Source organism: Alternaria rosae (assembly GCF_020736505.1).
Source record: "Alternaria rosae strain MPI-PUGE-AT-0040 chromosome Unknown BKA58scaffold_3, whole genome shotgun sequence".
In the NCBI taxonomy this organism is placed as follows: Eukaryota; Fungi; Ascomycota; class Dothideomycetes; order Pleosporales; family Pleosporaceae; genus Alternaria; species Alternaria rosae.
In genome coordinates, this window is record NW_025763572.1 from 1,272,399 (window position 1) to 1,295,523 (window position 23,125).

General features: G+C 53.2%; 10 protein-coding genes across 10 annotated transcripts; 5 read left to right on the forward strand and 5 right to left on the reverse strand.

Annotated features, from left to right (window-relative positions):
• The first annotated feature begins 75 nt into the window (after positions 1 to 75).
• Positions 76 to 3,297, forward strand: BKA58DRAFT_123534 (fungal-specific transcription factor domain-containing protein). The gene is made up of 4 exons (XM_046164209.1): positions 76 to 418; positions 610 to 1,616; positions 1,665 to 2,009; positions 2,063 to 3,297. Exons 1-4 carry the CDS (start codon positions 287 to 289, stop codon positions 3,201 to 3,203), a joined length of 2,625 nt encoding a protein of 874 aa, XP_046027489.1. The 5' UTR covers positions 76 to 286; the 3' UTR covers positions 3,204 to 3,297.
• BKA58DRAFT_454428 (divergent CRAL/TRIO domain-containing protein) lies at positions 3,298 to 6,360 on the reverse strand (the record flags this gene model as incomplete). The annotated part of the gene is made up of 2 exons (XM_046174513.1): positions 3,298 to 5,813; positions 5,862 to 6,360. The coding sequence occupies 2 exons, from the start codon at positions 6,358 to 6,360 to the stop codon at positions 3,757 to 3,759; spliced, it is 2,556 nt and encodes an 851-aa protein (XP_046027490.1). The 3' UTR covers positions 3,298 to 3,756.
• A 410-nt stretch (positions 6,361 to 6,770) lies between these two features.
• BKA58DRAFT_334761 (transcriptional repressor TCF25-domain-containing protein) lies at positions 6,771 to 9,021 on the reverse strand (the record flags this gene model as incomplete). The annotated part of the gene is made up of 2 exons (XM_046168227.1): positions 6,771 to 8,094; positions 8,145 to 9,021. 2 exons carry the CDS (start codon positions 9,019 to 9,021, stop codon positions 6,920 to 6,922), a joined length of 2,052 nt encoding a protein of 683 aa, XP_046027491.1. The 3' UTR covers positions 6,771 to 6,919.
• A 351-nt stretch (positions 9,022 to 9,372) lies between these two features.
• Positions 9,373 to 11,034, forward strand: BKA58DRAFT_311730 (phosphatase 2C-like domain-containing protein; the record flags this gene model as incomplete). The annotated part of the gene is made up of 2 exons (XM_046167347.1): positions 9,373 to 9,854; positions 9,903 to 11,034. 2 exons carry the CDS (start codon positions 9,373 to 9,375, stop codon positions 11,032 to 11,034), a joined length of 1,614 nt encoding a protein of 537 aa, XP_046027492.1.
• A 418-nt stretch (positions 11,035 to 11,452) lies between these two features.
• BKA58DRAFT_437498 (uncharacterized protein) lies at positions 11,453 to 12,064 on the forward strand (the record flags this gene model as incomplete). Its single annotated transcript, XM_046173498.1, has 2 exons — positions 11,453 to 11,532; positions 11,581 to 12,064. The coding sequence occupies 2 exons, from the start codon at positions 11,453 to 11,455 to the stop codon at positions 12,062 to 12,064; spliced, it is 564 nt and encodes a 187-aa protein (XP_046027493.1).
• A 640-nt stretch (positions 12,065 to 12,704) lies between these two features.
• BKA58DRAFT_123573 (PLC-like phosphodiesterase) lies at positions 12,705 to 14,243 on the forward strand. Its single transcript, XM_046164210.1, has 2 exons — positions 12,705 to 13,954; positions 14,011 to 14,243. The coding sequence occupies exons 1-2, from the start codon at positions 12,829 to 12,831 to the stop codon at positions 14,220 to 14,222; spliced, it is 1,338 nt and encodes a 445-aa protein (XP_046027494.1). The 5' UTR covers positions 12,705 to 12,828; the 3' UTR covers positions 14,223 to 14,243.
• A 768-nt stretch (positions 14,244 to 15,011) lies between these two features.
• Positions 15,012 to 18,120, reverse strand: BKA58DRAFT_123578 (major facilitator superfamily domain-containing protein). Its single transcript, XM_046164211.1, has 2 exons — positions 17,634 to 18,120; positions 15,012 to 17,583 (listed from the first exon to the last, which is right to left on the reverse strand). Exons 1-2 carry the CDS (start codon positions 17,937 to 17,939, stop codon positions 15,181 to 15,183), a joined length of 2,709 nt encoding a protein of 902 aa, XP_046027495.1. The 5' UTR covers positions 17,940 to 18,120; the 3' UTR covers positions 15,012 to 15,180.
• Positions 18,121 to 19,872: 1,752 nt separating this feature from the next.
• Positions 19,873 to 20,803, reverse strand: BKA58DRAFT_334773 (CHD5-like protein-domain-containing protein). The gene is made up of 3 exons (XM_046168228.1): positions 20,604 to 20,803; positions 20,362 to 20,548; positions 19,873 to 20,291 (listed from the first exon to the last, which is right to left on the reverse strand). Exons 1-3 carry the CDS (start codon positions 20,688 to 20,690, stop codon positions 19,915 to 19,917), a joined length of 651 nt encoding a protein of 216 aa, XP_046027496.1. The 5' UTR covers positions 20,691 to 20,803; the 3' UTR covers positions 19,873 to 19,914.
• BKA58DRAFT_123592 (uncharacterized protein) lies at positions 20,585 to 21,907 on the forward strand. Its single transcript, XM_046164212.1, has one exon. It carries the CDS (start codon positions 20,884 to 20,886, stop codon positions 21,886 to 21,888), a length of 1,005 nt encoding a protein of 334 aa, XP_046027497.1. The 5' UTR covers positions 20,585 to 20,883; the 3' UTR covers positions 21,889 to 21,907.
• On the reverse strand, positions 21,907 to 22,791 carry BKA58DRAFT_123614 (uncharacterized protein). The gene is made up of 2 exons (XM_046164213.1): positions 22,735 to 22,791; positions 21,907 to 22,680 (listed from the first exon to the last, which is right to left on the reverse strand). The coding sequence occupies exon 2, from the start codon at positions 22,604 to 22,606 to the stop codon at positions 21,926 to 21,928; it is 681 nt and encodes a 226-aa protein (XP_046027498.1). The 5' UTR covers positions 22,607 to 22,680; positions 22,735 to 22,791; the 3' UTR covers positions 21,907 to 21,925.
• Between the last annotated feature and the right edge of the window lie 334 nt (positions 22,792 to 23,125).

Consider the following 23,125-nt stretch of genomic DNA (forward strand, 5'->3'; position numbering starts at 1 on the left):
TTCGTCGTGGTTGCGCATCGATCCTTTTGGATGCCGCCTCTGGCTTTGCCACCTTGCCGAAAATCATCCATGGGCGATTGTATCTTGCCGAACGCAAACTAAGGCAGGCACGTTGAACGTCGCGACGGGCGCCAACGTCACAGCTACCTAATTCGAGCCCGCTGTTCCTCTGCCTCGACACTGGTGGCTAATCCATATTACTTTCCTACCCGGCCCAGATAATGGAATAACTAACTCGTCCTCGGAGCCTGCGCGGACTGTCTCTTCACCCCCTTCGTGGTCAACCATGGCCCGCGCCGCTACTGCCACCTCATCCAACAGAGACGACCAAGATAACTCACAGGCGCAGGACACAAAAGCCAGTAAGAGGCGTTGTGTCCAGTCGGCCTGTGTGCCCTGCCGGAAACGCAAGTCCAAAGTAAGCATCAATCTTCCCAATGCATGATCTAATTCCACGTCGAGCTCCTACATTTGGCCCGATGCTGGACATTCGCCTCCGCGGACAACTCGTTACCAGCGAGGATCATCTGCAATTCTTGTTTGGGCCACTCTTCGGGCAACTTTCCCGGCCCCTCGCTACTAGCCCTCCTGCTGACACCTCATCTACAGTGTGACGGTAGCACACCCATTTGCGCGACTTGCACTGCCGTTTACAAAACTGAATGTTACTACGATGCTGAGAGCGAAAGTCGCCGCACTAAGGCTGCTCCAACGATTGCAAACAATACTGGGACCAAACGCGACGCCTCCCTTGTCGCCGCCTCCAGCCCCGAAAATGCATCCAGCGCCGATTTCATCGTCAATTCGTTGAGACGACTACCTGAGGAGCACGTCCAAGAATTCCTCAATCACATTCGAAGAGATCCCAACCTCGACCTCGCCTCCCTAGCTGAAACATGGCGCAAGAACGTGACGCTGACGCAGAGCGAGCCCGTCGATGTTCAAAGCCTCGAGTCAGATCTGAGCGTGCTGCTTGGGAAGCCAGCTGTGACGTCCACCGGCCAGAGCAGACACTTTGGACATTCCGCAAGCCTAGGCTTGGTACCCGAAGATGAGAACTTCGGTGGCGGCCGGCTGCGTACCAACAGCGTGAAACCAGAGCGTCAAGGTTCAACGTGGACCAACGTAACCGATGACCTGGCTTTTGTTGAGAAGCTGCTTGATCTCTATTTTACCTGGAGTCATCCTTTCTACGTGCTCTTCAGCCGAGAATGCTTTTACAAGGACTTCAGAGCGGGACGCGACAAGTATTGCTGCTCTCTACTGGTCAATACTATATGCGCATATGCATGTCATCTTACGGACGATCCTGCGGGCCGCACGGATCCTGACAACTTCCGTACTGCTGGCGATCACTTCTTTGCTGAGGCCAGGCGACTTTTGTTCGACGATGAGACCCCGAGCCTGACAACTGTCCAGGCGCTCTGCATTATGTCGATGCGTGAGCCAAGTACAGGGAGAGAAAGTTCTGGCTTTTCCTACATGGGAAGGTGTCTTCGTATGTGTGTTGAGCTTGGTTTGCACTTGAACTACGGCGCCAACCCTACGCTTGGCTTGACACCAAGTGAGATCGAAGTGAGAAAGGTCACATTCTGGGGTTGCTTCACTGTAGATACGTACGTTGTCCCGGCTACTCTCACAATGATTGTGCTAACTTGACGCAGAATCTGGACGATTGTTACCGGCCGCATATCTCAGCTTCCTCGAGCTGCAATCACTCTCGACAAGCCTATGCTGGAAGAAACCTCTAACCTTCCCGAGGCTTATCCTGCCCCCTCACAAACCACAGTAGGTGGAGTTGTGACCACCCGCATGTTCCTTCAGGAATTCACATCGCTCTCGGAGCTCGTCAATGACAACAATCACATGTTCTTTGCGCCAAAAGAGCGACTTACAAGCAGTAAATTGCTTGATTGCTACCATAGATACCAAGTCTGGTACAGAAGACTGCCAGCTTCGATAAGCCTGGAGGGAAAGAAGGAACCTGAGCCACATATATTAGTACTACAGTATGTCTGAACGATTGTGTTTACTTTACGAACAGAATTGACACTACACGTAGCATGCTTTACTGGACCATTATCGTTCACCTCTTCCGGCCTTTGCTCAAAGTCGACCTCATTCACTCCGATATACGCCCCCGCGACATCTGCGTAGACGCAGCTAACAAAGTATCTGAACTAGTCCGGATCTACCGGCAGTTCTACGACTTTCGTCAGGCCCACCTGCTCATACCACATGTATTACTCACTGTTTGCGTTGTGCACTTGCTCTATTCAAAGGACAACAGTGTTTCTCGACAGAACCTCATCGAAGGCATGCAGGGACTAGACGATCTTCACGAGTGTCACTATTTCGGCGCGAGGAGTTTCCGCATCATATACACCTTGGCGAAGACGTGGAAGCTGCCTTTTCCAGAAGAACTCGGCGGTTCCTCGTTGATACCAACAAGTGACCCTAACAAGCCCCAAGGTACTATCAGTCCTCCAGCAGATCCTCTTTTGATACCTCCCAATACAACAACTATCACCGGCAATCGGATAGGTCCTGGTCGTCTTCATCCGCCTATTACTCAGAGGAGGGAGAGCCTGTCGATGTTTGCTCCTCAAGCAGGGTTGCAATTGGCTACCCACCCCGCCAATTCGAGGCCAGGTAGTGTGGTATCGAGCCAACACCAACCGTCTCCTGTTGTAGGGCATACACCCACCCATCATACTTACAACACGGGGATGGCTTTATCGACATATCAGTATTCGCAGCCCATGTCGTCCGCACCCAACATGTCTACGGCAATGACATCTCCGTCTACCGATACCGCAGAATCCATGTTCTGGAACCCGATTCCTGGAGTGCCAGGACCGATTCTGCCACGCCACACTTATCAGCAATTAAGTCCGATGGGTCTGGAGAGTGTTCTCCACCACACAGATGTAGGTGATCGTCTTGGTCGGGATGGTTTCAAAATGAGCGAGGACTGGCGATCGAGCCATATCAACGGTTTCAATACAAACATTGGAAGCAACGTATACGGCAATCCGCATAGCCAGGCAGATGCCGGCTATGCGCACCGAGCGAGCTACGTACAGCCGACTGAAAATGTGAGCTACCCACAAAGTACACATGAGGGGAACCACCATGCGCAAGAAGGGTACGATCCGGGATGGTGGCAGAACACGAACGGAAACCAAGGACCGATGAGTTGATAGACGCGCGATCCCAAGATCGATTATGGGAGCGTTCCTCACGCGAGGCAGCAGACGGTTCCGTAAGCTCCACCAAGGCGGGAAGCCCATATACGGCAGGCTTGATGAAGCTCGAGTAGCGTTGCTTAGTGGCATCATTTAGCGGGGATAAGGCGCATAGGTGCTGAAAAACGAGTACATCTTCTCAACTACACGAGTTCAAGGTTGGTGGACCGCGAGCTCGTACGGATGTGTAACGTAGCAATAGTAGGGAAATGCCATACATTCAGTTTATCCAAGATGTTCCATTCTGTGTGCCTGTTCTCTTGCGCGCACGAATTAATGATGAGACATACTATCAAATACAGGAGTATGAATGTGTGTATTAAATACATTGTAACTATATAGAGACATGTACGGGTAGTCTAGTTGAAATGATGAGATATGAGAGGGTATAGATATATGTGAAAGAAAGGCCAAAGAACGATATAGAGGCCCGATAGGCAGCAAAGTATGAAGCACGCCGTTGACATCGACTTGATATAACACCTCATCCTACAAACCAGCAACACATTCAAACACCCTTCTGCTTTGCAGCCTGAACAAGCACACTAGCAGTCCCAGCACGCTCTTCATACAAGCGTCTGAGGTCTTCGACGGACTGCTTCTTCAGGTTCATCTTCTTAGGCTTCAATGTTCGGCCTCTCGCAACCCCAGTCTCGGCATCCGCGCCATCTTTTTTCGATTGGTCTTTGGCAAAGTTCTCGAAGCTGGGCATGCGCTGCATGAGGCTTGGACTCGGGGTACGCAGACGGGGCGCAGCAGCTGGAACGGGGAGCGTGGATGCTTTGGTGGGTGCGTTGATAATGGGAACTTGAGGCGTCACCGGGTATACGGGTCTGGCGAGCGAGTTGATGCTAGGGCTACGGCTTGTTGTTGATGATGTTGCGGAAAAGGGAATGCTTGGACGGCGAAAGGCCGGTTCTGACGCTGGTGCCGAGACTGCGCTTTGGGGAGAGGTCAACTGAGGCGAAGTCACGCCTTCGCTCGATTCGTATGTCGAGGATGGGCCTCTCTTCGCGATAGAGTTGTTGCTGTAGTAATTACCTGTGAGACCTGGAAGCGCCATGCCGCCCATCGGTTGTTTGTGAGCTTCATCCTGTGCGACGACGGCCTTGGAGACATTGTCAATCTGCATCGCAGTCAGGGTTTTCCTCTTAGGAATGTTGAGTCTAGGCGCAACAGTAGGAGGAGTAGCAGTAGTAGTAGAAGAAACGTGAGGAAATGGCGCATCTTCTTGAGCGCGAGTAGAAGCTGACATAGGAAGGACTGGAACTGGATTGCTCGTACCAGACTTCTTCTCATCCGTTTGTGCATTCCATCGCGGGGGTAAATTAGGGGGCTGGCCGATGCGGTTATCGTCGTTTCGGGGTGGGGCGAAGCCATCGGTGGTGGCAGCGTAAGTTATGGGTGACTCGGCGACGTCTTCAGGCGCGTCGGATATGACAGTAGAGTAGCGAGGTGGTACTGAAAGGGGCGGTGCAGGTTTTCGCTGGACAGAATCGGCAGAGGATTTGGCCGACGGTGCGCGCGAGCGTGGAGGTAGAGGAGGCGGCAAGGCCTCGCCTTGTGTTTCCTGTGGTTCGTGATAGGTGGGCAGCTTCTCATTGTCGAGTAGCGTTATACCGCTCATCTGATCCTCCAATGAGCCTTTGCTATCTGCAGAATCACGCTTCGCATCCGCAGGGTCCTCCCAGTCGTTCTCGTCTTTGGGTAGCTCGAGCTCATTGTAGAAGGCCTCCTCATTCTGTCCGCATGCTTCTCTAAGCCCCTCGGTCCACATGTCGACTGCTTGGGTAAAGATCCTTCTTATTATCGAAGACATTTTGGCGTCTTCAAGCTGATCAGGTCCACACAGTAATCCGGGTGCGAAGCAAACAGCGAGATTTTCGGCTGTCATTTTGTTTTCTTCTTGTCGTGCGGCTATGGCACTCATGAGAGGCAGAAGATGTCTGCATAGGATCTCGCGGGATATGCCAGGCAGCAAGGACCACTCCGAAGTTGGCGAGAACAGGTCGGTGAGTTTGTCAAGTTCAAGAATCTCTTGGCTGTCTCCATAGAGCCGCTTCAGGTCCCGATACGAGTCGGTTGGGAAGATAGGCTGGCGCAGAGATGCATACCATGCTTTGATCAGAGCTGCTGCCATGAAGACCGAGTATGCGTCGGTGGGGGCCACCTCAGCTAGTATCTCCTCTTGATGTTGGGCGTGTGGGTAGGGTGGAACAGGCAGTGTCACTTCGTTGTCCTTCCAGATGATGTATTTCTGGCCCCGATCGTATGCTTCCTTCAATGCATCGCGCAGCCTCGAGTGTGGCGGTACGCGAAACAGGCCTTCCGAGGTAATGTTCTGCTCCATGAGCACGAAGCTGGTCGTCTCTCGCAGCACGCGTGGGAACCGTGTCTTGCCATTGCTGCCTGCGGGAAAAGGGGCGCGCGCGCCAAATGCTCGTTTCCCACTGCCATTGAAAGCGGAGATGTGTTCGCACACACGACGGTCTGCAAGATAGGTCGAGGGGGGTATAAGCAGGTTCTCGATTGGGATTTCGCGGGCAAGCTGCGTCAGATTGGATACTAGAAGGAGTCAGCATTGCTCCGCGCTGCGGGGTTGTGGATACGCACGATGATAGATCTTTCTCCGGAACTTAGGGCTGACAATGGTAGAGAAGATCTCAGTCAGTATCCGTACCCAAGCTTTCTCGTGCACGATGTACAGGCGCTGGAGCCTCTTGCGCATGGCTCTGGACAGGACATGGTACGCCTGCAGGAACCAGCCCCAGCCAGGCCGGTGCTTCTTGTTTGTCGCTGAGCCATCGCCATCGCCGGCAAAGAAGACGACCTCGTATTCGAATCCCTTCAGCAGTTCGTCTTCCTCGGGCAGGCGTGCAAGGACATAAGGTAGTAGGGAGTCGTAGTCGGCTTCGTGCGAGTCGGGGAGAGCGGCGGCGTTGAGGATGAAGACAGGCCTTCCCTCTTGCGAAGGCAGCGGCGACCGGTAGAGAACGGAAGCAGCGATTTTGGCCAGGTCGGGCGAGTAGTTGGAACTGTGCTGTGGTGGGGGTACTGCGGAGAGCGAGGAGCTGCGCAGCCGACTGGCGATGTGGGCACGCACGCCGCTCATGGCGACGAGTGAGGGGGCTGGCAAGCTTCAGTCAGGTTTGCCGTTGACAGTACGTAGAACTCCAGGGCAAATCAGGTTAACGAGCACGTGCGGACGGTATACATGTAGTTGGAAGGGTCGATGGACGACCTGAGGCGGTGCGATGCGGCTTATGCGGAGACGCAGCCCTCAGCCTGCATCTATAAACAAACCTTGGGTACGTCACTTTCAAGAGCGCCACGAGAGTCTCAACTTTTTTAGCGCATCCAAGCACGGACGTGGCTGACTCTGATTTGACTCTATTACTCCAGAGTCCCATGTGTTTCAGATGCCGCGTCGCCTGTACAGGGAAGCTCTGAATGTATGCACCCTTGCAGACGACGCGTGGGGCTGCACATGTAATATCACGCATTACTATCAAGACATGAGATCCATGAATCCATCAGATTAGGCATCATGTTTTGCCTGGGCAGCAAACTCTACTTCCAAGTATCCAGCGTCATTCCGTGACATGAGACGCGTTTGCTATGATGCGTTCCCGTTGATCAGGTCGCACAGTGCGCACAATGACTCTTCAGCGCTACTCATCCGTCTCCGAGCCAGTGCCATTGCCATCAGCTGCTTGCTCGTTGAATACTAATTGCACGCCTTCTTGTTCCAACCTCTCCCGTAGATCCTGGAAGCGTTGTGTGTTCTCCCCAAACTCTTGCATGTTACTACCCGCTTCTTCCAGCGCCTGTGCCAAGCCCTGCCCGTCCGGACCTGGCCGCATTAGCCTATCTATGCCTATGCGCTGGAAGTAGGATTGGAACTGCTCGAGTTCGGCTAGCAGCTGCTCTCGTATGGCGGGGCCACGAGGGCGTCCTGAGAGTGACCCAGCCACCGAAGGATCGTACGACTTTATATTGTCATCGGGAGCTAGTGGATCAGAAACGGATGTGAATTTGGACTTGACGCGAGGGTCAAGAAGGGCCATGAGCGTTTGGTTATCCGAAAGGATGACATGTCGAGCAAGGTCCGTCTCTGATATTTGCGCAAGCCAGTATGGATCCTCTCCTGCTCCCAGCTCTTCTTCGCATGAGTAGCAAATCTCCACTAGCAAAGTCGTTCCTTCGGTGTTGTTCCACAAGTCTTTCGCCTTGGGTACATACAGCTGACATAGCAGCTCTTGATACTGGCCGTTTGGCTCCTTTCCCCACACAGGTTTTGGTATCGGGGAAATATCCAGCTCTTTGCACAGCCGCGCTGCAAGCCATGGATATTCTTTGACCGCGTTGCGCAACGTTGAGCGTGCTTTCTGTGGCTGTTTGATGCGATCGTGAGCAAGTGCAACGCTGAAAGCGAGATTCGGTGGAACCTTCCACTGTCGCTGGAGGTAGTCCGCTTCGACCAGGTCGACTAAGGCGCCAGGCTCTCGCCCTCTCAAGGCTAGTTGGTCGACGAGGAGTCGAAGACAATAAGGATCATTCTCAGGGTCCATTGCAAGTAGCATCTTAGCCCACTCGAACGATGTACGCCACGTCGCACGAACACCTAATGTGGATATATAGCGCCACACGGCAAGCCAAAACTCGCGGTTTTCCGGACGGCGGAAGTCTAACCGGGCTTTACCAGCCGCCAGGTTCGCAGAGAAGGTAGAATGTACGGAGCGCCCAAAAGTGAAGAGAGCACGCTCCAACATCTCGGACGCAGCAGCAGGCTCTCGCTGTTGCTTAGCAATTTCTGAGACTTGAAGCAGAGTCGAGATGTGGAAGGCTGGGAACGACGTTAGTACTCTGTCCGACATAGAAAGTGGCTCAACTTACGGTTGTGATGCAAGAGTTGGATCATACGCTCAGAATCCATACTTGCGACACAAATCTCGAACTGCCTCTGGACATCTTGATACATGTTGTTGTGAACGAATCTGTACTCAACAGTGCCGTCCGCTCGTTTCTCGACAATTTCCATGCCGAGACCGCCAGATGTAGCTCGTGGCCATTCCTCTTTACCTTGAATGAAGATGTTCCGTCGAAGTCCCAACGATGCAAGGTTGCGGTTGCCAGGAGCGTTACGTCCTGCAATTGCAGCAGCGATGCCACCTTGCTGGCCGCGTTGTCGAGGCCGCGCCTCGTCTTCGGCACTTTGCACAGCGGCTCGACCGAAGAGCTTCTTCATCTCATTTGCAGCATGCAAATGTTGCGTGTCCACACTCAGCACTGAGAAGAGTTGCTTCTTCTCTTCGCTAATGGCGTCGTGCTGATCTGATCCAGGCCCCGTTTGACTGTTCATAGAGAGATTGAGGGCAAGCAATGCCTGATCGATCTCATCGAGATCTGACTTTCCTGTGGTAGAGGCGGAAGGCTTTTCAGCATCTGCAGCTTTGCCCTTGGCTTTCGCCTTCTTTTTCTTCTTCTTGCTCTTCCTTGAGGATTTTGATGCAGGCATAGGCTCGATCTCCACATGATCATCGGAATCTTCGGCCTTGTACGCAGCGTCTTGATCTGTTCCTTCATCCTCTTCATCCTCTTCATCTTGGTCGCCACCATCGCCCAACATAGCAAACAGGCTGGGTTTGGCCTTTGTCTTGGGGACTACCTCAGGCTCCGACTCTTCCTCGTCTTGGTCATCTTGGGCAAGTTTTTCCTGTATCTGCTTCTCTTCAAGCTCCCGCTGCGCCCGCCGCAACGCTCGTGAGGACATTTTGGAGTGTCGAAAATTAAGTGTTTGGGGGTAACGTGATGACGTCGTAGTAGTTTGGATTGTTCGCAGGGGATGATTGGGTCCCCGCTTGAGCGCTTGGACTAGGCGTTCTCTCAGACTGCACCATGATTTCACCCGTGAACTACTGCTGCTGCCAACCTCACTCCCACTCCCCTTCACCCCACCTGCCAGATGCGGGCTGCCTTCCAAGTGCTTCGCTCTGCACGTCGCCCGTGCCTGCGCAAGCTTGCCCGCAGCCGTGTCGGCGTCTTTGCGCCGAGCAATGGCCTAGGCTTCCGGGCTCATCATCACTACCGCCAGCGCACCTCACCCATCGTCCTCGCGTCGTCGATGCAGTTTCGCGCTCTCACAGGTGCGCTAGTGGCTGCTGCCGTCGCCTCGGGTGCGTTCTACGCTTACAACGACAAATCCTCCACAGGACACTCGCAGTCTCCCGCCGACCAAGCCAGGAACCTGACCAGCGCGAGGAGCAGCGAGCCCGCGCGCAAGGCACTGGTCGTTGGACCCGGCGAACTCTACACAGGAACCATCACCGGGCCCATCTCCAAAGAGACGGATGACTACGGTAGAAAGGTGCTCGAGATGTTGGACCCCGACCAAGCCACAGCCAAGTTGAGGAAGAACGAGGAGTCGTGGCTCGTGGGCAGAGGGCAAGGCGTTGTGCGATACGACGTGGTGCAGATTCCCAGCAACTCCCCCATCGAAGACGACCATGCCGAAAAGATCATCGAGGTACCATCGAACCTGGCAGCCACGGAGAATGGCGCCTCGGCTAGCGACTGGATGTTCTGGGGCGTTTTCGACGGACACAGGTAGGTGTCGAACATGGTCGCATGTCTCGCCAGTGCTAACCTCCACAGTGGCTGGGTTACCTCAGCCAAGCTTCGTCAGACCCTCATCTCCTACGTCGCACGCGAGCTCAACACAACCTACAAGTCGGCCGTCGAGGACCCTGCACTCCACTTCCCGAGCCCCGATGCTATCGACCGAGCCATCAAGACCGGCTTCACCAAACTCGACAACGAAATCGTACATGAGTCTGTCAAGAAGGTCCGGAAGGCTCAATCCAAGATCGCCGCTGCCGAGCTGCTGGCCCCTGCCCTTTCCGGTTCCTGCGCACTCCTCTCCTTTTACGACAGCCGATCCAAACTCCTGCGAGTCGCCTGCACGGGTGACTCTCGCGCGATTCTGGGTCGACGAGGGCCCAATGGCAAGTGGACCGTGACTCCCCTGTCTGAAGACCAAACTGGTGGAACTACAAGTGAGGCTGAGCGATTGCGTCGAGAGCATCCGGGTGAGCCCAACGTGGTCAGGAATGGTCGCATTCTAGGTGGACTGGAGCCATCCCGGGCCTTTGGTGATGCATCCTATAAGTGGTCGGCCGAGACCAACGCCGAGCTCAAGAAGTCCTACTTTTCGCGGTCGCCTTCAACACTACTCAAGACTCCTCCATACGTCACTGCCGAGCCGGTTATCACAACTACCAAAGTAGAGCCGGAGAAGGGTGACTTCGTGGTCATGGCTACTGATGGTCTATGGGAGATGCTTACTAACGAGGAGGTCGTTGGCTTAGTTGGTCAGTGGCTCGACGCTCAGGGCAACCCGGCCAGTCAAGGTTCACAGACTCAGTCCTGGCTCAAGAGCTGGTGGTCCACACAAAAGCAATTGCCTGTCGAGCAAAAGGCAGGGGAGAAGGGAGAGGGTCAACGTGCACCAATCCGTCAGCAACAGTGGGGTACCAAGACTAGCCTGAACGAGCGCTTCGTGGTTGAAGACAAGAACGCAGCTACGCATCTGGTTCGGAATGCACTTGGCGGAAAGGATCAGGATCAACTAAGTGCTCTCCTCACCCTTCCAAGTCCCTTTTCGCGACGATACAGGGACGACTTGACCGTCGAGGTCATCTTTTTCGGAGAAGGCGCAGGTACTGGTAATGTCACTCGGAACCAGGAAGCCAGCGCTGCAGAACCAGAAGTCAAGCCCAAACTATAGAGCATCTTCTTGTTTTTAAATCTGAACATTTCTACTGGCGATATCCTTAGGCGACCTCTGGTCCCACGGCGTTTACGAGCTCTTCTGAGCACGGCGTTTGACGGAAGCATGACGCGCATGGCGAGTTTGTTTTTTTGGTTATACGTAGCGTGGCTTGGTCTCCAGACCCTGAATTGAAGTGAACCAGGTTCTCAGCCTGTCTATCTGTCTTTCTACGTGCCCGTGTGTTGTTGAAGCTTTACCGGCTAGATTCCGCGATGTCCGCATGATGTCATCGTTGCGACTAGAAGCATCACGAACTGATCATGAACTCCAAATTTTAGTTAAAGCCCTCGAATGCCAGCAATTGCCAGTCATTAAGAACTCATCTGATTCTGCCATCGAGTTTCCTACATCTACGATTATCCAGTCAAATAACATGGCCGAGTCCCTAGCAGCATTCCGTGACCGCAGGTCGAAAGATCTCCGTCAGCTGGCAGAAGAGCATCTGCAACATGAGTAAGCGTCAGATTTGCGCGTAGATTGGCGATAGCTAATTCAGAGTAGTCTCAACGAACAAGACCGCGAAATACTCAAAAGTGCAGGTGGAAAGGTGTCGATGCACGCTGGTTTCGCGTCAGCAGTCGGACTGGGTCTAGGAATCTACACAGCATATCGATTGCGAAGCATGCGCCTTGCGTACTTCAAAGCTTTCCGCGCCATGGAAAAACCCGTAGAAGTACGCTTCGCCGACGGCCGTACTGAGCCCATTCCAGACATCACAGCACAGATTTCTGGACCTTCGCGCTGGGGTGATGCAGCGACCTACTTTCTCTTTTCTGTTGGCGGTCTCTTCCTTGGAGGTGAGCTGGGTCTTTTGACGGGTACAGCAAGCGCGGCGAGGACCGTTACCAAAGACCCGGACAGTAAGCAGAGGATTGAGAAGGCATTCAAGAATTATCGGATTGATGTGCTGCAGAGGGAGATTGAGCAGCTCAAGGGCAAGAGCCGATTTGAGGAGTTCTTTAGCGGTGGTTCGTCTAGTGCATAGAGCCAATGTTGCGAAGAATGTCCCAGCGGTGAGATGCAGGGAGTCATGGTCGCGTACGCGTATGGAGTCTTGTTTGGGTGGTATGCTTGCCCATCTTAATACGCACATGAGTATACATGGATTGCGCCGTTCATCAATGCACAAATTTTTCTATAACCTGGTCATCCCGAGTGACGACTGCATTCTCATATATGTATGCAATGAATTATTGTTGATATGCCTAGAAGTCTCCAGGTGGGCCATTCTTGCAGCCACCCCGATTTGATGGTTCCAGACTCGCGCACATGACGTGTCGCGCTAAAATGGTGGCGCGGCTGTTGCAGATCGTTGGATGAGAAAAGAGACCCGCGTGGCTTGCAACCTTAAAACAGTGCCTTACGTCATGGCACTCTGCCTAACTAGGGAGCCCCGGATGGTCCGTTCGAGCGCTTGGAAAACAATCGTCGTCTGGGATTTTTCAACGGCAGCGGCTCTTGTCCAAAAAAGTATTGCTTCTTCATTGCATTCTTCCCGCATCCTCTCACTCGGAGAACTCGGTCGCGACTTTGTTATACGACGTTGTAGTCGATACTCATTTACCCCGTACTCGGATCGGACGGCACTGCACAGCAAACAGACCCGCCGGCGCTTTCACTGCATACGTTGGGACGACTGCACCATCACGACTATCGCTTGAGCAGGACTGAAATCGCCGATATCTGTTCCTACGTGCGAACGCATAACTTGGTCGTGGATTTAAAGAACACATCACCCCTGCGACGATCATGAAAGGGGCGATACTTTCCATGGTGTGGCTTGCTGGCCTCACTGCAGCCCAGAGTAGCTCGGCCTCGGCCTCTCCCTCAGTCATAACTTTATCTGGATCGCAGCGGAGTCTGACGGGCGATGATGCGGCTCCAAACCCTACCGTACCCTCGGATTTTGAGGGCAGCACCTTTGCGACAGTAACGTCGCCCGCGTCGTCTGGAGCATCTGGTAGCACAGCCTCGTCCAACGGCACGGCTTCAATCACAAGCAGCGCACCACCCGTCACAAATATCGGAGGAAACAACAGAACACTGACACCGACTGGCACCGAGACCGCTCCAGCGCTGCCCTCCAATACTCAGCCTTGCAATAACTACCTGGAGTTTTGCAACCGCAAGTATTCCAATATTACCGAAGTAGCTGCACACAACTCGCCCTACACGCGAAAGAACAACATTGCGCGCAACCAAGAGTACGGCGTGACACAACAACTGAATGATGGCATCCGCATGCTACAGGGCTCAGCCCACTACGTCAACGGCACGCTCTACTACTGCCATTCTTCTTGCGACCTGCTCAACGCCGGTACTGTTGAAGACTACCTACGCGAAGTCACCGAATGGGTAGAAGCACACCCCTTCGACGTCATCACCATTCTCTTCGGCAACTCCAACTGGGACGAAACGACCGATGACGGCAAGCCACTCGTTACATCTTCCAACTTCGCCGAGCCGATCGAGAAATCCGGTCTGATCGAATACGTCTACCAGCCACCCAAGACGGCCATGGAGCTCAACGACTGGCCAACGCTCGGCGAACTCATTCTTCACAACAACCGTGTCATCACCTTTATCGACTACAACTTCGACACTGATGCGGTGCCATACCTGCTGTGGGAGTTCTACAACATGTGGGAAACACCCTTCTCGCCAACTGACCCCGATTTCCCTTGCACGCTGGGCAGACCCGAGGGCATGTCCGAGGAGAAGATGAGGGAAATCATGTACATGGCGAACCACAACCTGAACGCCGAGATCTCGTTCGCTGGGTTGAACCTCCTCGTGCCCAACGTAGCGGAAATCAACCAGACCAATGCGCTGGAAGGAGAAGGTAGTCTGGGTCGCATGACCAACACCTGCACCAGTATGTATCCTCGCTCCCGCCTTCTATCTTGTATCTTGCTAACATGCCCCCTACAGCCAACTGGGACCGCCCACCAAACTTCCTCCTCGTCGACTTCTACAACCAAGGCCCCATCAACGGTTCCGTCTTCGAAGTCGCCGCCCGCGCAAACAACGTTACATATGACCGCGAGTGCTGCGGCACCGCATCTCTAGGAAACGTGCTGCTCCAGCCCAGCGCCACGTACTTTGGTTTCGTGGTTGCGATTGTTGCCGCCTTGATTCTATGACCTTCTTCGACGGTTGAAGTCGTCTAATTGGATAGTTGATGGTTAATATGGGGATGTGGATTTCAAAGTGCATAAGCATGGCAAGGCGTTTACTGGTCGGCATCTTTTGTACTCTTTTTGCATAATGATAGCGATTCTAAGCGATTCTTCATACATTGAGAATATACTGAGCTTTTCTGGCATTTTCTCACGCATCACTATGCGTTGATACATCGCAGTGTGTTGTTCGCAGAGCAATTGCCAGCTATTTTGGAATTTTTGCTTCAAGACAAAAGAACTCTTTTTTAGTATGCATTCTCTATTGCAAAAGTATACAACATGTTGTGTCTTGCAGTACGTCATCGTAACATCAGACGTGTACCGTTTAGGGTGGAGTGGAATTATGATCAACCTGACAAAATGAGCTGCTTTCTTGACGATGCAAAGTACAGATAGACCTTCTTTGCACAGACTTAGGGTGCTCAAGTAATGATCAACGTCTACGACATATCGCACTTGCGTGCGTAGGTGGTTCCGCTTATTCATTTGAGTACTGGACCTGAAAGCTACTTTGTGTGAAGGGGACGTGTACCCTTGTTTTCCGAGTTCGACGAAATCTGAAAAATCGTATTGGGATTCCATTTAAGGAGAGTGGTACAGCAGGCGAGTTTCGCTGCCCTTTGGTTGGCCCTCGGAGAATGTGAGAGATTAGATGGGTCGCACAAGCGTGGGAGTTGAGCGTAGGGGGGCGGCATCCAGATCATGTGTGCAGACACTTCTGCGAGGATGCCTATGGTCTCTTGCTCCGCACCACTTGTGCAACATGAGCCGCGAGACCTAGTCGTGATAGTGGTATAGTAATAATGATTGTATTTTACTACAAGGTGAATAAGCCACCCATGCTAAGCTGTTAACGATCCCATGGTATCTCCCTGTAACTCCATATGCGATATAAATATAAACCACCTCAAGCAGACCTTCACCTGCTACTCACAGAGCTTGATGAGCTCGGTGTACGAGTCTGCACGGGCTCGATGGCTAAGCTGTCACTCCGAGGCGCCAGTCCCTCGGGCCAACTGCGCCTCTCGCGGTGCTCAACGGAAGGCAGTCTCTCATCTTCCTTGTTTAAACTCAGCCTCTTCTTGACTTTACTCCATCTTCTGAGCTTTTCGCTCGTGGATCCCCTTCGCTTCTCCTCGGCTTCTGATTCTTTCCTGGTTTTCTCGTCGCGTACGGGGTCAGATAGCTTCCGGGACGCGGCAAGTGAGTTGAGGTATATAGGGTACAGTGCGCCAGCAGCATAGGCCGCTGCGATGACGCAGAAAGCGTATTGTGCGTTGTTGATCTTAAGCGCGGCATACATTATCGGTGGGATGACGGCTCCTCCGCCAATAGCTGCTGTCAGAAGTACGGAAGCGTCTTTGGTGTGCTTGCCCATACCCCGTATCCCTTGTGCGAAGATCTGCGGGAAAAGCGGGCCTTCAAAGAACATGACAATGACAATGATGGCTGCACCAGCACTGCCAGAAGCATGCATGGCTGCGGCAGCAGAGGCAATTGCGCCTAGGTAGAAGACCATGAGACTAAAACGCGGTTTCACCCAAATGTCAATGAAGGCTGCCAGAAATCGAGACACTGCGAATGCAGTGTGTCCATAGGCCTGCTGTGACACAGAATCCACGGAGGGCGCGACGCGATTGAGGTACTCCTTATATGAAGTGGAGGTGGACTCTTGGCCGCCGACGTAACAGAATTGGGACAAGACCGCCATACCCAGACCAATCCAAAGAACTTTGACTGGCTTGGACCCAATCTTGATGGTGGCCTCGCGGGCAAAGGGCACAGTACGTTGACTGGCCAGCTCTAGCTCTTCGTCGGTAGCTTCAGGCAGCGGTACGTAGAAGTATATGATTGCAAGGGCGATGTTGAAGAGAGATATGCCGAGGTATGTCCACTGCACATCAATGAGACTGGCAGCGTTGGCGGGAAAGAGTACTTTTTTCGCCAAAAGCGGGGAAACAATGGTGCCGACAGCCTGAACAGCCTGCGAAAGGTTCAATCGCACTTCCGCATACTCAGGTGGTCCACATAGTGCTATGAATGGGTTTGCGCCAAGTTCCAGTGTCGAGAGGCCTGCACCGGTAATGAAGTTTGAGATCAGGAACGCTGGAAAGGAGTTGAGCACAGCAGAGGGCCAGAAGACGAGGGTTCCGCAGGCATAGACCGAGAGACCGACCATATAGCATGCCTTGAACCCCCAAGCCTTAAAGACGATCCGTCCAAAAGTCAAAGGTCCCACGATATAGCCAACATAGTAGGCACTATGCTGTCCGACCGTCTCCCACTCGCTCGTGCGAGCTACTTCTTGAAAGCGCGAATTGAGTACGTCCAGGAAACCATAGGCAAACCCCCAGATGAAGAACAGTATGGTTACCATTATCACCGGATATACACTTTCACGGTTGCTCCGAAGAGTAATGTTCTTTTTCTGCCCAGTGTTGACGAAGTCGAAAAATGTTGGTTGGCGCTGGGTGCGGGTGGTGGTAGCGTAGGTAACAGTGGTGTTGGTCGGTCTCAGTTGGGGCAAGTCCGTCATGTCAGGCGTGGTCAAGAAGTCCATCATACCCATAGGCTCATCACTACCGCTCCTACGAGCGAGAGGCGGTTTGCTGAGTGGAGAGGCGGGAGGCGTTAAGGGGTCTGAGCGCCGCCGAGAATCGAGGATATCGGGATGGAGTACAGCCTCATCGCTTGTGTGTGTAGTGTTGTCGCGCATAGTATGGTCGATGATCCAGCTAGGGAGGAACCTCTTGACTAAGGGTTTCAGGGCGGGAACGCATCCACACATGATGCCCAGATTGATCTCCACGGTGCTCCACATAAATGATAGAGATGAGAACCACGCAAAATCGCCAGTATTCCTCTGCTCATTGCCACTTTCAGAAGACTGTCGTTGAGCGGCTTCAAGAGTATTGCGCTGAGCATCTTGCAGATATGCAATACGAATGACATCGACGACTGCGACAAAGATACCGAAACCGAAAGTAATGACGAGGATTACCTTCTGCTTCCTCGGTAGTCGCATGCTAGTGAGTATCGGCATGGGCAGGAATAGAATGGCTATGTCGGTGATGATGTTGAGCGGTGCCGAGGATAGATATATCGTGACGATGTTGGTGCAGTGAGCAGTGTCGGGAACGGGAGAAGCCCAAGCGGCGCCGACAGGACGACACTGAAATAGATTCAGGATTGTCAGAGCGAGCCCGCCGACATTGACGACGACAAGGGTGGCAATGGTGGCCCATCGGAATACTTTGTGTGTCTTGGACAGCGTTAGGTAGAAGAGGAGGATTGAGGTTTTGGTGGCCATCAAAGCTGGATTCTGTGGGGATTTAGTGCTGGCGGCTTCTGTATACAAGGTGTTGTACATACGTAGAGTACCGAGAAGACAAAGGACGACTTCTTCATGGGCTCCTGCCACTGAGCGGGTATGTTCTCCTGCTTCCGCCCCAGGCCTTTGGTGGTGCCGTAGCATATCGAGAAGGATGCGCCAAACGCGAGGACCCAGGCCAGGATCATTGTGTAGTCGTCCCATCCCGGCTTTCTCACGACGAGAAATCGGGAGATGAGACGAAAGCCAACGAAGACGGAGCATATGGCAAGCGTCGCAGCCGAAACCCCCAGTACCACGGGTCCTCTGGTAGGAAAGTCGCCATTGGTGAAGTCAAGATCCGTCATGTCGTGCGCCGCGCTATAACGTGTAAATCGATGCCATAGAGGAGGACAGGGCTATTGTTTACGGAGAGCGTTGGTTCTATCGCGGGCGCGGTCGTCTCGGGATCTGATATTCAGGCCACGGCATTCTCTGGCGCCAGCCTCGTCGACGGGTCGTATACGGGCGATGGGTGTGGTCTGGGAAGAAGCGATGGGCAGTGCGCCGACAACGGGTGGTGTAGGAGACGGTTGCGTCGAGTCGAACAGTGTGCAGGGCCACGCGGGTCGATGCGGTGAAGGGACTATCGACCCCAGGAAAGGCGGACGGTTGAGCAGCGGCGAGCAAAGTGGAGTGCGCATCGCTAAATGCGCGACTTGTAAACGCATTAGACGGCCTTAAGCCGGCGTCTGAATCCTCGAAACGTCATTGGGAGGAGCACTTGTCCACCGTGTGGGGAGAGAAACGCCATTTCGTCACAGCGCCTGTCCCGGTACAATCTCACCGAAATGCCGGCGCTGCCACTGGGCGCCGTTTGGCCGGTCACGGAGCCAGTTCTTGTCCGTGGGCCATGGCTCTCGTGCGCTCGAGTCTCAAAGCTTCTCGGGTGTCGCCTTGTGTGAACAGCTTTAGATGCAGCGGGTGAAAGCATTGGACGCGACAGATGGCACATGCAACAGCGGCCGCCATCATGTCGACGAAGTTTGTTTGCGGCCGCAGCATGAAACCAGCGAGGTTAGGGGGACGCCAGTACGCACTTGACTCGAGAAACCAGCCGCGATCATGCTTCCCCAGACGCCGTCTACGCCTCTGCAAACCCTACTGAAGCCCTGTGCACGTAAGCAGAACGAGGTGCGCAACCCTCGAGCGATCACTGCACCTAACAATCTTATCCCACATTGCGGGGAACTCTCGTCCACACACGGCAGCCAGTTTTCGATCGGCCTGGAACCGGCGAGCGCTGAACCATTCATGCGGATATGGGGAAGACGTGCACAGACCTACAGAGATGCGGTAGAGCCTCATTATTGGACTTTGGCGGCTCTCCTCGCTTGGCCTTGTCAAAGGGCATCGAAACACGACGACAATGAGTCGGAGGCTGGCTCACTTCGTTTTCGGCAGAATTTTCTACATGGGTACGATCAGGCCAGCAGCACAACACGAGGTGACACCCGTCTCCGCTCCGTGTTGCATTCCAAGCGACCACACAGTAGCTGACCGAGCTAAACCAGGATGCATGCTATTGAATGGTGGTGATCAACGGCCAAAATAGTCGATCATGTTCATGTAAGGCACGATCGACGACATGCGAGACACGGCAGATGTACGCTGCGATATTTTCAAGCCGGTCAGCCCTGGACCTCGGGCGCGGTCTAGACGCACGTGACCTAGTGCGAGGCAGCGATTGGGAGAACTAGCTATAGACAAATATCTCGTTAGACCTTCTAGCCTAGAATGTAGTAATCTTTAACTTGTAGACGCAGGATATCCTCATTCCACGAGGTCATGAAGCTCTTCACATTGTCTAAACGCGCCAACGAGACGTACGGTAGTCCAAATATGGTAAGCGCGACTCGGAGGAACTGTCGGGCCGTGAGATGTTAGCGCGAAATTTTCACTTTTGTCCCTCTCAAGCTTCCGGAGCGACGATTCCACACCAAACAAAATCCTTCGCTCTCAACTATATTACACGCATGCGGTCGGACGATGCAGCTTTATGCCAGCTGCCGTGCACCGCTTCGTTCTTTTTATTTTGTTAGTCAAGGAATCTAGATTAGTAGATGGCTCTTTCGAAGACTCGGTGATACGCTACTCTCCACGATCACGAGTTCAATTTGTAGCCTAGAAGAAGCCAAAAGATCTGCCAAGATCATCCCACTCGTGTTGCAGTGTCTGAGCGAAAGCCACGACGACTTTGCGTCTTTTGTTGGGAGACATATTGAATTTCACTTAATTTGAAGTTGTATGAAGTGTACATTCAGAATCGGACACGTAACGCGCTCACAGTTCCTTCTTCTCTGCAGGCTTCTGGTCCGCGCCAAAGGCCATAGCCTCGTGCTTCTCGCGCTGCTTCTCTGCCGCCACAGGCGTCGGTCTGCGCATAACCAGTACCCAAACCGCAGCTACTGCCTCTGCTGCTAGCGCGATCATACTTGCGCATGCGATACCCCATATGTTTATGCTCACGCTTCCCAGAGGTGCGCGCGGGAAACTCAGCACCCACTCGACGTAGTATGGCACCCACCCGGCGGGCACCCAGAACATAGGCGACTTGGAGAACCAGAACTGCAGGACAAAACGAAGACCTTGCGTGGCGAGCCAGCGTAGGGTCGAGACGGCGGACGTGAAGGTAGACTGGTGCGAGCGCAGGGAACCATCTGGAGAAAAGAGCGTCAGCATGTACACTTGACGGGGCCGGTGGGAGCGTCTACGCGCAGGAGCACTTACCCAGCTTCTGAAACTCAGCCATAGCCTTGTTGTGTTGCCTGTCGAGCTTGGCCCATTTTGAGAAGTTGTCCTGAGGCGACGTGTTGCCCAGCTCGCGCTTCAAGCGCACGATGTCCTTTTTGAGGGCCTGGCATCTCTGCGCAGACCCAGATGTAGGCGTCGGCAGCTTATTGTAGAGGATCCATAGCTGCAATGTGTCAGTCCGAGGTTCCTGCGTGTTTGTGTCTGGGTGCGGGGCTTACCAGCTCGTTGACAGTCGATGCGCCCACGGTATTGATGATGTGGAGCAACAGCTGCAGGGTGAAGACGACCAGGAGAAGAGACGGCATGTTGGGGGGCGGGGACCAGTGTCGCGGTGTAGCGTGTTCTCACTGCATCGTGTTGGAGTGTCAAGGGTTATGTCATAGTGGTGATTTTGGGAGCTGCAAGCTAACGCGGTGGGGTCGTGCGCAGGGTTCTTGTGCGACGCCTGGGCAGCTTTCACTTTGAACCCATAAAGCCGTTGCGACCGGATCTTCCGCCATGACGACCAAACGCGGGCAGCAAGAGGAGCTCCAGAAGCTGGCTTTTGCTTCGTTGAGCGAGTACTTCCAGGAGCACGCGGATGAAGTTATCCAGATCGAGATTCTACCTCCCGCTATACAGCCACCGGATGGCATTACCATGCAAGACGGACTGAGTTTGGGATTCCCAAAGAAAATACTCGCCTTAGCTTACCTGGAAGCCCGCCAACAATTCTTCAAGCATAGCGAGGCACAGGACGCACTCACAACTGCACAGACATTGCAAGCGACAAAGGTCATGCTTCTGTTCGACCCAGAGCATCTTACTGCAGCAAACTATCGAAAAAGCATCTTGTTTCAGCTGAAAGAAGACTACGGTCTTCGCGTTGGAACTCCATACCATGAGGCATTGCGACAAGAGCTGTGCTTTCTGAACAGCATTCTTACATCTCCACTTCATCGTCAGTCCAAGTCACCGACCTTGTGGTACCACCGATTCAGCATCGTGGATTCTTTGAGACTCATAGAGCTGAGGAATGCGCCACGAGAGCACATAGCAACGTTTTGGGAGAGCGAATTCGCTGCTATTTACAAATCTGGAGAGCAACATCCAAAGAACTACCACGCCTGGCAGTATGCTCGTAGGCTAGTACCTAAGCTTGAGAGCAGCGAGGTGGTTGACCATATCGCCCGCAGCGTCAAGGACTGGTGCTGCAGACACCCAAGCGATATCTCTGGTTGGTCTTTCTTGCTACATTTGATGTCTATCATAGCCACATCGTTACAGCGAGAGCTAGTGGGCGATATACTGAACTATGTAATAAACCTTGACTCTGAACAAGAGTCGCTATGGATATTCATACGTACAGTTCTGGCGCTGCGTTACGAGGAGCTTTCGGCGTCCTACCAGTTGCTCAAATCCTACAGGGAAGACCTAAAAGATACCAACAGGCGACCAATAGCACTAGACCGTGTGTGTAACGCTATTGCTTGGATTCAAGCTCACCAACAGTCTGGCTTGTGAAAAGGACACTTCATCTTTAAGCAGCAGCTCCGATTTTCTACATCGAAGCGATAGCTACAGCCATCACACCTTTTGCATCGACCCAGAACCGGGCCAATGGACGCCTCATAACAATCTTTTTAGACATCGTCTTTTCTTCGAATCCCGCCGCGACGTGCTTTAGTATATGGTCGATCGACAACCATACATCGCAAATGATAGAGGTGCGCGCTGCCGTATTTGCTGCGGTATCTGGCGATGATTTTTCAGGTCGTCTAGCATAGTCTTCAACGCCTGACACCTCGAGATCCAGCGGAGGAGAATGGAGAACTCTGGAATGCTCATACGACTTCTTCGAGGCTCTTTCCGGAGCTACGTCCTTCCCAGCACCAACGCTCCGCGCGGATTGTGTCGACGTGACTATGCGCTCGAGGTTCAGGTCTCCAGTACTACGCTCTTGCTCATCCTCATTTTGACCCTTTGCCGAAATTGGTATTATCAAACGTTGGTCAAGTCGAAAAGGGCGTGTGCTCGGGGTGTCCGGATTCGGGTACACCATGTAATTCTCCTCCGCTCGTCTCGAGATCACAACCACCGGGTATTCGTTACAATCTTCAACAATGCCCTTCCGACGAACTGTTCTTGCTTTTCGCACGCATGACCCTTCTCCTGCAGGCGACCAGAACATGCATCCTTGAGCATGGCCTTCATGTGTCGGGCCGATTCGAACGTTTGGCATTGTGAGTGGAGATCCAAGAATTCAAGTCTTTCTGGAAAGCTTGGTGTATGTCGAAAGAGAAGAAATAGGAATCGCTATCACGAAAGATATTACTACCATATTGGTGTTGATACTGCTGGCACGCCTACTTATAATTGGTGCAACACGTGTACCCCCCAAGCTAAGCCTCCGTTCACCCCGCAACGTCAGCCATATCGCCCCGACTCGTCGTACGTCGGGCAAATACTGGAGGCTTGATTCGGCCGCCCAGCGACTATGGCCGCTATACGCGGTGGGCTAGACACGTAAATGCTCGCATCGCCCACTCAGTCGGTTGTCATTTATAGATGTAGACGTGGCGATTGTGGCGGTGCGCGCCAACGTGCAATGTGATAGGCCGAGCCGGATTTAAGATGGCGTTCTGAGCGAATTGCAGACATCGAATCCATTTACGTACCACTAAACGCCAGTTGAGAAAGATATGTGCAAAGTCTAGATACATCGCAAAATACCACTCAAGGTAAAAGAAACCCTGCGAAT